This window comes from Gallus gallus, chromosome 1, assembly GCF_016699485.2.
Source record: "Gallus gallus isolate bGalGal1 chromosome 1, bGalGal1.mat.broiler.GRCg7b, whole genome shotgun sequence".
Classification (NCBI taxonomy): domain Eukaryota; kingdom Metazoa; phylum Chordata; class Aves; order Galliformes; family Phasianidae; genus Gallus; species Gallus gallus.
In genome coordinates this window covers 68,923,253-68,937,512 of record NC_052532.1, presented here as the reverse complement: position 1 = coordinate 68,937,512, position 14,260 = coordinate 68,923,253, and the positions used below count along the sequence as shown (strand labels likewise).

The window sequence follows — 14,260 nt, the reverse complement described above, 5'->3', positions numbered from 1 at the left end:
TACAAACCAATCAAGCTTTCATGGTTTACTCTGCAACTAAAACATCTTAACCAGAAATATAATCTAATTCTCTACAGGTCACATATAAAAACACAGATGGCTACAGGTAAACACACTGAGTTAATGCCGACTGGCATTCACTCAGACCTTATTCCAGGGTTCTCAAAGTACTTTACAAACACTGATCAGCCTTTTTCATAAAGGAGGGATATCTGTAGCTTGCATTTATTTTTACACAGGGTAAATTAAGACTGAGGGTCAGGGCTGTAATCAGAAACAGAAAGGCAGGATCTGGGGCCCCAGTTTTTACACAGCTCACCTTCTAATTAGAGTTATGCATGTACAACAAACAGAAACTCTAATTGGGAGTTCTCCAATTAAACAAATCCACTAAGAAAGCTATATGCATATTTTCAAGGCTGAAAAAGAAAACATCTTAGGATACTGAGCAAGCAACAGCATGAAACTTAGCCTTCTTATTGAGCTCTGAGTGGTTTAAGAATTCTAAATTTTGAAGTCTTTCCTGGATTTGTAAGCTTTTTATAAAGGACTGGCTTCATGATGCAAAGGCAATAAAAGATTCACCACAAAAAGTTCACCAATGTTCTGTACTTTTTAGTTTTTATCATTATTGTGATGTATAAAGAAACATTAATGTCCCAGAGAGACTATGAAAACACCTTTCTTTTCTGGGCAAATGAGGTATAGAAACAAAAAGATGAACAGTAGTGCTCATTAGGCACAGGCTTGCACTCAGCCTTCAATTTAGCAGACAGGCGGTTTAACCCGCACACAATAGCTTTTTCTCTTCCTAAGTTTTCTGACCAGTGGCCTTGCTGATGAAACTTGGTTACTTCTACCAAGTTTTCTTCTACGCGTCCGTCTGACAGAATGATGTAGAGCAACTTCTTATTGCTATTGCTGCTGTTTTCACTGCATATGACATCACTTAACAGGGGAACTTCATTCAGCATTGCATGGTAACAGACAAAAAAAGGAAGAGTTTGGCTGGAACAACATGAGCATAACGTCAGGCCTAATTCAACAGAGCTGGTGCAGGAATGCTTAAAATGGCAAAAAGAGAAAACATCTTGTCAATCAAGAAAGGAAAAGAGAGACAGTCAACCCTATGGAAACTAGACAACATGCAAAGGCAGATCTAAGCATCATCCCAGTTCCACAAACATTCTCCATAGACCACTGGTAGAATTAGCAGGCAGGAAGGGAACCGGTGGATACCCACTACGCTTGTCAGATTCTGGGAAGCATCTTCAACCCTTATAACACTCTGGATCATTTAATGTCTCTGTAAGATACCCCTTTGCAATGCTGTGTGCACTAGGTTTTTGTCCAAAAAGCCTTCCCAGCCTAGGTTTCATCACGATGACTCTCTCCCATACGATGTAAGTGAAGATCTTCAAAGGACTGTACAACACTTACCTTCTGGGACCATAACAGGGTGGGAAATGAGTTAGGAGCACTGTGAAGCACGTACCATAGAAGCTAAGACATAACCCAAAGCGCTAACAGAACCGTAAGATAAATAAAGATGACAGTAAATCTAAATGAATGCATGAAAAATGAAAAGTGATCTTTTTCAAGAACAATGGGTCATGCCAGACAGCCTACAAAATTTGTGCAAAATCACAGGATAAATGCACAAAGGGAAAGCAACAGATCATATTTTACAGAAACATTTATGGTTTAGTGGGTGGAAAAAAGTTTTTTCAACAGATTTTTACAGACCTAATCAAACCCAGAAAGTTCAAATGGTTTCTTTTTGCCTATACTTAGTGCTACTTTATAGATAGTATTTTGTTTAATTTAATTTATCTAGACTTTAATGAGACTTTGGTACTTTACTGCCTGGAAAATTATTACTGACACTAGAAATATGGTGCCTGGTTATGAATATTGCAATGAAGATATGAAGTTGCCAGACATATTGTAAACAGAGCATAATTACAGTATTTACAGTTGAACATCAAAATGGGAAGAGGTGCCAAGTGGCATTTCTCAGAAGTTAATATTGGGAATTACATCATCTACTATCTTCCCTAATAATTTGGAAAATGAAGTGAACTGTGTATTGATTGAATACACGGTAGACACAAGAAGATGAACTACAACACAGCAGGTGGGAAGGCTGAAAAAAAAAACACAAAAAAACAACCAGCAACAGAAAGATTTGGAGGACTAAAAGGAAGAGAGAGAAGGGTGCAGTTAAGAGGGAAGCTGTTTAATATAGAAAAATGTAGAATAATAAGCTTGGAGAAAATTAACACCCATCTCAAGTAACCAAATGGGAAAATGCCAATTTTCATTAGAAAAAAAATTCCAAAAGATTTCACAGTTTATTCACACTGAAAATTCACATTGGGGTATATGCATCAGGTTTGACAACTTGTTTGCTAGATTCCAGCCTGATGTGATTTTAAAAGGAAGAATAACATATTTTCTTAAAAACGGCCCTTTTAAAAATAAATTTTAACTTATTTTAAATGTGTACAGAATGCTCACAAAAGACCTAATTTATAATCTTATTCACAGAAATAACATTATAATGTAAGGTCAGTGACACAGAAGAAGCACATGAGAGGTTAAAGGTGGGGGTCAGGAAGCCAAGGCCTATGTATCTCTGATACTTCAAGGAGTTTTAAGTGTTCACACAGTACAGCAAAATCCATGAAATACTAGGCTGCAACTAATTTGTTGATTTTAATTAATTTAGAAGCTCGGCTGTACCTTGAGGAAAGCTACTACTGCATAAAGGAAAGGAGGATTCTGAGGGATGCAAAGGGAAAAAAAAAAAAAAGCCTGAACAAATACTGAAACAAGCTTGCAGAGTTAAATGACTACTGTATACACTAATGAACCTTAAATATCATCTGTAGGACAGAAACTGTCAAAAGAATCTATCCTTGCAATAAAATTAACCTGTAATTATATAAACTTACTAAGTGTTGAAAACATACTTTATGACAGAAAAAAACCTACAAGGACTATATTAAAGAACTGCTCCTGGGTAAGAGTCTTAGAGGAGCACTCTATCTTTTCCCCATCATTTTTTTATTAACAATACCCGTTCTGTACAAGCATATAATTTTGTCACAAGAGTGATTCATTACAAGACAATATATAAAACTTTATCAAATCGAGTACTACTTTTCTTCCTAACACAGCAATCCAAATATGGCTGAATGCATACAAAATGGCTGATGCGATAGCAATCAACAATATTTTTTAATGTATGCTGTAAAACCTGCTTACCAAGGGGAGCCATATATTCTGAATCCCCTCACGGTCACTTCAGAGTCTTGAAGATAGATGCAGTTTGTTAGAAGAGACTGTACATTTTCATAGCTCTCTGGCTTCAGCTTAGAAACAGAAGGGAAATAGTAAAAGTCCTGCTTGATTAAGTCAGCCATGAATTCCTGGTCAAAGGTCAATTCATGATTTCCTGCTATCACAATCTTGTATTCATAGGGCAGGCTACCTAAAACAGTGAAAAACAAACAAATTACTTGTTTTATGGAAAATCCGATCAAAGAAAATAGGCAGACTCACAAACTAATATCGATTCCTATAATAGGCTCACATAGTCAAAACAATTGAGCACATTCCTACTCAGTGTTACTATAATTCCTGGTGATTTCGGGTAAATGACATTGCTGTCTTCTTCAGGGCACAGTACGATATAGCTTGCTTAGCATTATTGCGTTGAAACTACTTTCAACTCATCATCCTTAAATAACAGTCTGCAGACTTCTGCTCTAGTATTTACTTCCCTTTAATTGCCATTTGCATTGCAAGCATCACTTACAGTGACAGCCATGACAACCCAGTGACAGAAATTAGGGTTCAAAGGAAACTGGCCACAATGCTCAATAAATTATCCCAGCTCTCGTTCCCTAGCCCTGTGGTCATTGCCAGCTTTCCACTGACAAAATCTCACTGACTCAAGGCTTGGGTCACCCATGGGTCTGCTGCCCTCCTTGCCCCGATATGAAGACCAAGACTTCAAACAAGACAGGCCTTGGGCTTCACTGTCAGAACTCCACATCCCCCAGAGATTCCTAGCTTTTCTCAGCTCTATTTTCTCACTGACTTCCTGGGATCCATGGTCTATAATTTAAAGTGACTCATGTTTGAGAATATTTTACAACTCATAGTTAGTGAAAAACCTAACAGCAACCTCCTGCTGAAGGCAAGAGTACATATCCCCACACACGTGTGTTCTCCTGAGAGCAATACTGCAACAGAACATTTCCACCTGACTCCACTTTGGTTATCAGCTGGACTCTGCCCATAATGCAGGGATCACCTGTCCCAGAAGGTTCCTGCTGAGTGCTTTATGTGCATTTGAGAGAAAACATAAAGGGCATAGTAGCAATCTTGTAATTTTTAATTTTCAAAACATGTTGTTTCTCTATATATTCACCTTCAGTGATGATCCTTAGCCTAAGCCAGAGACAGGACATTTAGAGAATTTATGTCACCAGTCCATACACAGTGGTAGGAGTTGGCATCAGTAGGATGAAAGATAAAATCCAACAGTGGGATTCAGAGCTCCAGAAAGAGGAGAGAGCGGAAAGCCCTAGCCCAGAGAAGTATATAAATGGCTGAACTCAGTGTCTTCTGAATGAAAGTACCTGCATGACTCCTTCGTATAGATTTCAGGCATTTCTGACATCTCTATTAGCAAAATTGATCTTACCATCCAGCCTGTGCACCCAATACATATGTGCTTTTAGAAAATGTATTAAGGGAAACTCTGTTCGGGTATTAATTATTACACACACATTCAATTATTTATGTGAAAGACTTCTTGAAACGTAAATACTGCAATTTCTGTTTCTGAAATGCTTCATGCTTCACATTTTGCAGATGTGTACCCCATTTCCACAAGTTTTCTGCGTGTGCACACATACACAAGCAAGTTTAAAACATTATTTATGCGCTGCAATATGTAAGGACATCTACAGGACTTAAAGCATTCTGAGGAAAATAAGGAGAAGAAAAAAAAAAAAAGAAATCCTGTATGCCACAGCATTGTTAACAATTCCATTTCTATTCTGTTTTGTAAATCTTTTCCAGCTCATCTGATCCATCCATCTAGCAGCCAAGAACCTGTACGAGCTGGTTATAGTTGTTGCTTCCACTAATGTATTTATGTCATGTTGCTGTCTGTGGGTGTTATATAGGCAAATTAGCAAATTACTCTAAATGTACAGTTACATTTATTATAGTGGCGGCCAGCAGCACTGCTGTAGTTACAGGTCTGTCAGCTTTTCAATTAACAACTCTGTTTTTGATGAGTTTGCAGCTCAGTTTTTTTTTTTCCTTTCTTTTCCTTTCATTCCATACCAGGCAGCAACTTGTTAAACCAATTTCTCTCCTTTGTCTCTGCTCGCTCTCTCTACCCTCGGTCTAATACACTGAGGTAATTTTTGCTGCTTGCACATAGATTTAACAGCATTTTGTTTCAGTTTTGTCCTCAGAAGACTTAAAATATGCTTCACTTTTACACCAAGCACTCTTAGAGTACAAAGTTAACCTTAGAAGGAAATCTTTGAAACTTCGCTCTTGGCTCGGTGTTGCTGTCATGATCTATATGTATAAGACATATAAGACTCTCAGCTCTCAAATTACAGTATAGATTATATACATTTCCTTGATTCCAGTATGATGAATATTTACCACTGTTAGACCACATCCAGAAGTTAGCACTGCACTACATACGTGCATTAAAGGCACAATCCTCCTACCGTTAACCTCAAAGCCACCACTACCATCTTACCGTAGTAGAAACAATCCAATCTGGTGTGTGAATACAATCCTGAAAAGTTTTTGATGTTCTGTGTGGCTTCTACAGCCTTAAGATCCACCAAGTACGATCAATATCTGATATCTACCTGAAAACTACTTTAGAACAGCAACTTTCTTTCCTACTCCTTACTCCTGACCTACAGCATAATACTTTTCATAGAATCATAGAATGGCCTGGGTTGAAAAGGACCACAATGATCATCTAGTTTCAACCCCCCTGCTATGTGCAGGGTCGCCAACCACTAGACCAGGCTGCCCAGAGCCACATCCAGCCTGGCCTTGAATGCCTCCAGGGATGGGGCATCCACAACCTCCTTGGGCAACCTGTTCCAGTGTGTCACCACCCTCTGTGTGAAAAACTTCCTCCTAATATCTAACCTAAACCTCCCCTGTCTCAGTTTAAGACCATTCCCCTTTGTCCTATCACTATCCACTCTCATAAACAGCCATTCCCCCTCCTGTTTATACTCTCCCTTCAAGTATTGGAAGGCCACAATGAGGTCTCCACAGATCCTTCTCTTCTCCAAGCTAAACAATCCCAGTTTCCTCAACCTTTCCTCACAGGAAAGGTGCTCCAGCCCTCTGATCATCTTACTGGCCCTCCTCTGGACCTGCTCCAAGAGGAGATGGGGCCTCAGTGCCACCTCCTCAATCCTTCCAGTGAGGGGGCTGGCAGCTCAGGTGGGACTGATGCATCCCATCATCAATCTCAGTATGGCAGGAGCTGAAAGCAGAGCTCCCACTTTTATAGCCAAGGGACCCTTTCTGTAGAACAAGGGCTGCTGTGCACAATGATCTCCAGAGGTCCCCTCCATCCTGTGTGTCTGTAAGTCTATATCGGAAAATGAACGAGCATTTTAAAGAGCCTGCAATGCTGTAAGAAATTAGATAATCATTCCATGTTGTGATTCTAATGAAACAAATCTATGGTAAGCAAGCAATTTAACAAGGACTAGAAAGTATATTCCATTAACTTCCGTATAAGTTTCTCGCATTATCCATTTAGCAGATGAGAAGGACTAAATACTCAACTGATAGCCAATTAACATTTGACGCTAGCATATGGCTTTGCTGGTGGGCAGGTAGCAAACTTCGTTTTAATACTGGAACTCTATGCATACAAAGATACTAAAGAAAACTTATGGCTGTCATAGGAGTTCTGCACACATATCCAGGACAAAATTCATTCCCCTGTGAAATAAGTCAGCAAGCATGTAAGAAATAGATCTGCCCTTCAGGAGTGCCAAAAAACACATGCAAGAACATATGCTATGGGAGTCAAATATGTTTTTTCCAAAAAAAATTGTTTTAAATATATGAATTTGGGGAAAACGTATAATTCTTTCAGGATTTCTTATTTTGATTAGTCAAATCAAGACAACTAATTCTGCCAAAGACCTGGGATTATCAAGTTCTTCGCACCTGAAAAGCTTCTGCTAAAACAGCTCCATAGCCTGGAGAGGAAATACAACTAGACTGGTTGGAGAATTTTGCCTAAACAGTTTTCTGTATTAAAATCATTAAAATACCACTTGGATGGAATGGGATATATTTGGAAATTCATGTTATGGTTCTGACATTACCAAGGAAACAAAATGAAACAAAATGTCATTTAAAAATATTTTGGGGTGAATAAAAATTACACTTCTGAGCAAAATTTCACTTTTTTTTTTTTTCTTCAAAATATTTTTTTCCTCTCCTGGAATGCCTCACTTGTGAGAAATAAAAGAGTATTTTTCTCCATAATCAATCTTTAGCCACTTCATCCTATTTGGATTTGGAATCAACAGAAATGCTTAGACATCAAAATTCTGTCAGAAACACACTGGCTCCAATTCAGTCCCGCGTTTCAGGGCTTTCACTTTCAGGATACATCCAGTATTCGCTTTCTGCCAATTTGGAATGGGGCTCCAAGCAATGACCCACTCGTTCAGCCACTATCTTAACATCGGATAATAGATTTTTCTTCTTTCCTTTCCCTTCTCTGCTACATGATTCTTCATCTCTTCTGCCTCATTTTTCCCTCTCCTTTTGTTTTTACAATTTTCCTTTGTACGCAGAAAAATGCCAGAGTCACATTCTCTTGCATTTAATTTAGTAGTTTCAGAAAAGGGTTTATTTTTCTTACTCTTTTACAAATACAAAACCGTTGCATCTTACAATTCTGTATCTTTGTTTCTCAGTATCCCTCTGAAAATGCCCAAAAGATTTAAAAGTCATTTACTACAATAGGCAGAGGAGTAGAGGCCTGAAGAATAATTACAGTCCCTTGAGTTTCCTGGAAGTGCCTAATAAGACTCATGTACAGTCTGAAAGAGAGGCTTCAGAAGGATGACAGCTCTTACGAGATGCCTAAGATTCTGAAGAAGGTCTGCAAGACAAAATCTAAGAAGCCAGGAAGCAGTGGTTCTACTCCCACAGCAACTGATCACACAAAAAGGTCTGTCCCAAATCTCCTGAATCAATGTACGTATGTCGCTCCAAAAGCAATGTTTCCTATTTATTTCCATGGAAACTACATCAGATACAAAGAGCACAACAACACTATTTGATAGAGAAAAATCTCAACTACAAAGCACTATTTTTCAGCGTTGGCTACCACCATTAATTACGCATTTTCACCAGCTAGGAAAAAGACCTGGCACGCCATGCTCATAAAGATCTGCATGGTCGTCTGGAATACGGCTTGACTTTCACATCGCTGCTGCCACCGCTGTAATGCACCACCCACACCTCACTGTGCTCACATCCACTGTTTGGTCTCCAGAAACATTCAGGAATTGTCGATGAATAACATTGGGCGCCATTTTTCTGCACAGAGAAATTGAGTGACACCCCCCTTTGCTTCATGTGCGCTTCCATGTCAGACTTTATTCTGCCAGACTGCCTCTCTGCTCCCATTTGTGGCATGACAACAAAATGCAATGGAACATAGGTAGAAAGGTTCAACCGCTACTGCCATACCACCACCATCTGCCTCTGACATTGCGGGCTAACTTAATAAAATAGCAAGCATTACTTTTGGAGCAGCCCTAATTTATTATTCTTTGAGACTTTTTTAACTATTGAAAAGCCTGGGATATCATACTTCACTTACATGTAGCCAAGAGATGTTATTGCCTTGGCAGCTTCTTAACTAGATACGTGGGGTTTATGTCAGCTGCGGCAAGCCCTCCTCAGAAAGTTTCTTAGCCTTTGTTTGCTTAATACAAGAATCTGATAATAGCTCTGGTAATATAACGTGAATGAGAATGTACATATATATTTGTTTAGCTAGTAACATCTTTGTTCATTCCTTTCATTACTGCAGATTACTAATTAAGAAAATCAACCGAACATCTAATTTTTTGTGTTTTTATGCGCCAATTACAAAATTATTACAGCAATTCTTAACTTGTAAACTACAGCAGGTCCTTTTTATGGTGAACATAATTTTTACCAAATAATTTGAAATGCTGGGGGACTGTCACTTGAACTACAAACTGCGTAATGCAAAGTACTGAACAGTGTGCCTTTGTTTGCCATTTCTCCGCATCTGACTTCGTTCAAAGTAGAATTCTGTGTACTCAGAGGTTCACTCCATTCTATCAGCAAGCCTTCCTCTTCTTATATTAGATAAACACTGAAAATAAGTCAAAAGCAAACGCAGGATGTTTATACTCCGGGCTCCTCTTGCACTAAGAGGTTAGGCATCTTTACCAACGTGATTTCCTTTGTTGCTTACAATTGTTACCAACTCGCAACTTCAAGAGATAAAAAGCAAACTTGTAGAGCAGATGTGCTTTGCTTCTCTCCCTGTATTGTACTGAGCAGAATTTTTAGTATTCATTAAAAGCAGAGACAATCATGTAAGTGCCCACTTAATGCTTTCTCCCTCTCATTTCAACCTTTTAGAATACAGCAGTGAGTGATATAGTAAAAAGACTGCATAACTGTCTCAGATTGCTTTTTTAGCATCTCTTTGACAGTTCTGTGTTTAAACACTGGGGCTGATGTCTGGGAAATTCACATTAACATACTTATTGTATGGTGTGTAATCTGAAATAACATTGTAAATGAACACTCCTTCCTAAGTCATCTGTAACCTGCTAGATCAAGACATTCTTGCGCTGTAAAAGCCAGTAATTATATCAAGCATTAAAACAACAAACACATACGATATTGCTCACATTTGCAAACCAGGACTTCTTTAAATAGTACATAAAGGCGATAAAGTTAAAAAACAAAAAATTGGATAATACTCCAACTTATATTCTTTGATAGGTTGTGTTTTATATACACACACACACATATTGTAATAATTGGCCAAAATTATTTCTAAAGGAAATGTGGCTTGCTTTTAGCCTAGTAATTACGCAGAACCAAGCCCATGCATGCTGTAAACCAGGTGCTGAGAGCAGCTGCAGTGAGTCAGGCCAAAACACTGTGTGGCTCTGTATCTTCTGTCCACTAGTGGTCAGTAACAGATGCAGTTTGCCCAAGCTGAACCTTTCTTTGATATGCTCCCTTACTCTATGGCGATTGATGGATTGAGAATTCACAACTATACAAATCATGGCATTCATTTTCATGAATTGTTTTTTTCTTTTTCTATTTCCTGGAAAAGTTTTAGTTTAAACAATATACCTTTCTGAGGTTTTAAGCCTTTTAGAATATTGTAGTTTTGGTATACAAAATGTATCTGGGGACAATGAATGCAAAGGAGATAGAGAACTACATTGAAAGATAACAATAAAAAAATACTTTAAACTTCCTGCATAGATGTCTCTACACACTGATACAGATTCCTGCTCAGATCTTCAGGTCCCACAGAGGTACTTTTGCTATTTCCCAGCTGTCACCTTCTGCAAGGCAAGACTACGAGGAGCTGCGTGTCGCGTCACTGGATGAGGTGCACAGCACTAATAACAACACTTAATGTTTGTGTACACTGCTTTGCAATAGGTGTTCCAAGTGCTGAACTGAGAATAATTAATCCTCCAACACGTTCTTGTAGTAGGTGGATCAAGCGTCATTCTCACAATTTTACAAGGGGGAACGATGAAGAGGCTGTCAAATCTGAAAGAAGACTAAGTCGAATTTGGTTGCCCGCCTTCCTCAGGCTCCTTCTAATATCTCAGTCAGAGGCAATCAGGGTTTGCAGAAATATATTCCACATCTTTTACTTCCCTGGTTGCTCTATACACTTCTAGGTCTCGCTGCCCTCCTGAATGTATGCTTGCCTGCTACTCCAGAATAATTCTGAGTAATTTTACTCACTTGCTTAAACTGGGATTCAGGTATCTCAGTATTTACGAAAATCATAGAAGAGAAAGAAATCATGGGACATTTTTACATGAGCCATCCCCAAGGCTCAGAATCTTGAAGGTTTACTACTTTCCACTCCATCCAGTGAAAAACAGCACACTCAATCTAAGTGCAAAGTGCAGAATAAGCCCCAAAGCATTTGTGTGTTTGGAAAGAGGGAACGAAGGAAAACTCCCTCCTTCCAGATCTACCATTCCTAGGGCTCCTACAGCTTCTCATCACTAGCATGAGGAGTAGATCTGGAAAACAGCTGCTCTGGCACATCTTCCCAATAAAGGAGTGTAGCTTAAATATTCCTTGAGACTCCTAGTTCCTAGTCTAATGTTCAGAAGCCTTCAGGATATATGAAATCCTCAGAACTGGAGAAATCTTGGAAGAGCGTGTTGCAGTGCACTTTTCTGTGCCACACTGCCTGAACCTTAGATGTACAAGCGCATCTGAGACATTATACATTTAAGAAATGCAATAAAACCAACACTTTTTTTTTGTATGCCCAGTCTTTTAAAAATGACATCTGTTCTAAATCCCTACACAGCTCAATGTTTTTCACTGCATTTCCAAAGCCATTCTTTTGTAAATAGATAATTTGTGCTTAAATACTTCTTTCAAGAGGTTTCTACATTAACATAAAAATAGTGTAATTACCGATGGTCAAAATGGCATGACTACAATTTATAAATTCTAATTTCTTTTGCTGCTCTGAAGCCGATTTTCTTTCTTCTTCAACACAATTTTAATCTGTTTTAAATGTGAGCATTATTGAACCTAAAAATATGAAATACCTGTTAAGAGAGGAAGATAAATAACTCCCTCCATTTCACAAGATTTAACACCAGAGCAAAAGTAAAATTAAGCCTCATGTTTTAAGCTTTTCTGAAGATCTTTTACTAAGTATTTAAAGAGGGATGATGTTTATTGACCAAAATTAGCTGACTTTGTTCTTCAGTGTAATACTAGGAACAGGTAATTCCACTACCGCTAGTTACTACATCTGGGCAGACATTTTCACTCTAAAACATTTATTCTTTTTTGCCTAAAAGAAAAATGTTATCTTTTGAGCTGAGTCTGCCCAGGTCCATTCCTGAAGTGCACGTCAAGTAATTTAATCAATCTTTGTGTGTCCGTGTGTATGATACACAAGTAAGATTAATATTGTCAGGAAAATAGTCTGAAGAGCTCATCACTGTTTTCCACTACAGTGCAAAGCCACCTTCTATTTTTTTTTATTTCAAGTTTAGCTTAATCTTGAATTTCAAATAAGAAGAGTGTTTTTGACATTGGAAAATCCCAAGCAAGCACACTGAAACAATGAGTAGTATAAAACGTGTTAGTTTAAGTAAGCTTTTCAATCCACGTACAGAAGATAATTCTCAGAGAGAATATGAAAGTATGTTTGCAGCGTATAGCACAGATTGGCTATCCAGTTACATTTCCAGGAAAGTTACCCACAAGCTCAAAGTGACAGCGGGTCCTGGAGCATACAAAATTTGGAAATGACATTACAGACTCTAGCAAAGTGAACCGCAAGAGCAACTGAACCAAGCAGGCAATTTCCAGTGCCAACAATACGGGACGCACGAAATAGAGATGGTTCTGGACTCATTATCTGATGAGTGCAGGAAAGCTTGTCTTTGTGTTCGTCCCACAGCACATTTGATTTATATGCAGGTTGAGATTAAGTAACAAAAATAATGAAATATCTGACTACAAGGATAGCTGCGGTGCATACGAAGCATGACCCACCTTACAACATAATCCACTTTATCTAGCCTTGATTACATACTAACTTGTATTTATAACAATTCCCCTGAATCATATTCAGCTGCTTAAAGTGATGCTATTAAAATCCCATGGACATACAGGAAAACCAGTGCACGTCCAAAGCTGTCACACAATCCATCCTTATAATGTCACTACAAAGTTTTTGCTGCCCTCACGGCCTCCCATCTGCATCTACTGTAATACATGCTTTGTTCTTCCTTTTTTTTTTCTGATTCACAATAACTGGATTTACAAATTTGGAAGAAAAATACAGTCAGAAAAGAAACTACACAGCAAAAGGAAAAGGAGAACCATAAAAATAGGAGAAAGGTCAGTTCAGGAAAAAGAGGGGAGGGAAATGACCTCATTAGCACCACTGGCAAACTCTGTAAACTGACTATTCATAGCCTTTCACCTTCTTTTTCTAAGCTACCCTGAATAAGAGTAGCAAAATGGAAATCTGACTTACAAAAGTACATCACAGTACCGCATGATTGGGCAATAACAGGACAGATGAAACGGAACAGAAATGTATGCAGAATAATGTAACTGCTGGAAAAAGTATCCCAACTATACATAAGTGATGGATTCTGAACTAGATGTTGCTGCTCGGGAAATAGTTCATAGAGTTATAATAGGCAATTTTATGAAATCTCATTGTTCAGTCGTCGACAAAAAGAAAAACAATAATCCACAATATTAGAAAGAAAAAGAGAACAAAACAGGAAATTTCATTATGCTGGGGTATAAATCTGTGGTGTGTTCAAACATGCAGTTCTAGTCTCTCCACCTTTTAAAACAATAAAGAACAAGCAGAATGATGATCAAAGGCATTTAACGACTTCTAAACAGCCTTCAGCCTGAAAAATACTGGAAGGGTGAATATGGGGAGTGCCTATAAATTCTGGAGCAGAATGAAGAATGGAACTGTTCACTTGCCTCTTCCAGTATTAGGAAATACCAAATGAAACTAGTCAATGCTAAGTTCAAAATACTCAAAGTTCTTCACACAGTGACATACTATATATGTCCATTAAATACACATATAGTGTGGTCCAGGAAGTCCTTGGACTGCCTATTAGAGAAAGCTGAGGAAACATGCATGTCCACTTATCACCAGCCTTTTTTTCTCTCCCTTGGAGCTCAGCATCAAACTACTACTGGTAAAACCTCAAATCCCTTCCTGAGAAAAATGGAAAAGTCCTCAGAAAACAAAAATAAAACCAGGGAAAGTAAGCAACTGATTACCAAGAAGAACTGAAATGAAACGCAGAAAAGGGCTACAGGAGCGAGAGGATTAAAAGTTTAAAATAGGGGACTGAGGGGCAGACAAAGGCAATGATGGGCTGCAGAGATATATTAT

At 38.4% G+C, this 14,260-nt stretch overlaps 1 protein-coding gene across 11 annotated transcripts in view; it reads right to left on the bottom strand.

Annotated features, from left to right (window-relative positions):
- The window catches only part of MPPED1 (metallophosphoesterase domain containing 1), a 63,299-nt gene that overhangs the window by 26,190 nt on the left and 22,849 nt on the right, over positions 1-14,260 (bottom strand). For all 11 annotated transcript variants that reach the window (XM_040703111.2, XM_015291244.4, XM_046902465.1 and 8 more), the window contains one exon: positions 3,271-3,496. In XM_040703111.2, coding sequence (XP_040559045.1) covers positions 3,271-3,496 — 226 coding nt within the window. The remainder of the gene's footprint in view (positions 1-3,270; positions 3,497-14,260) is intronic.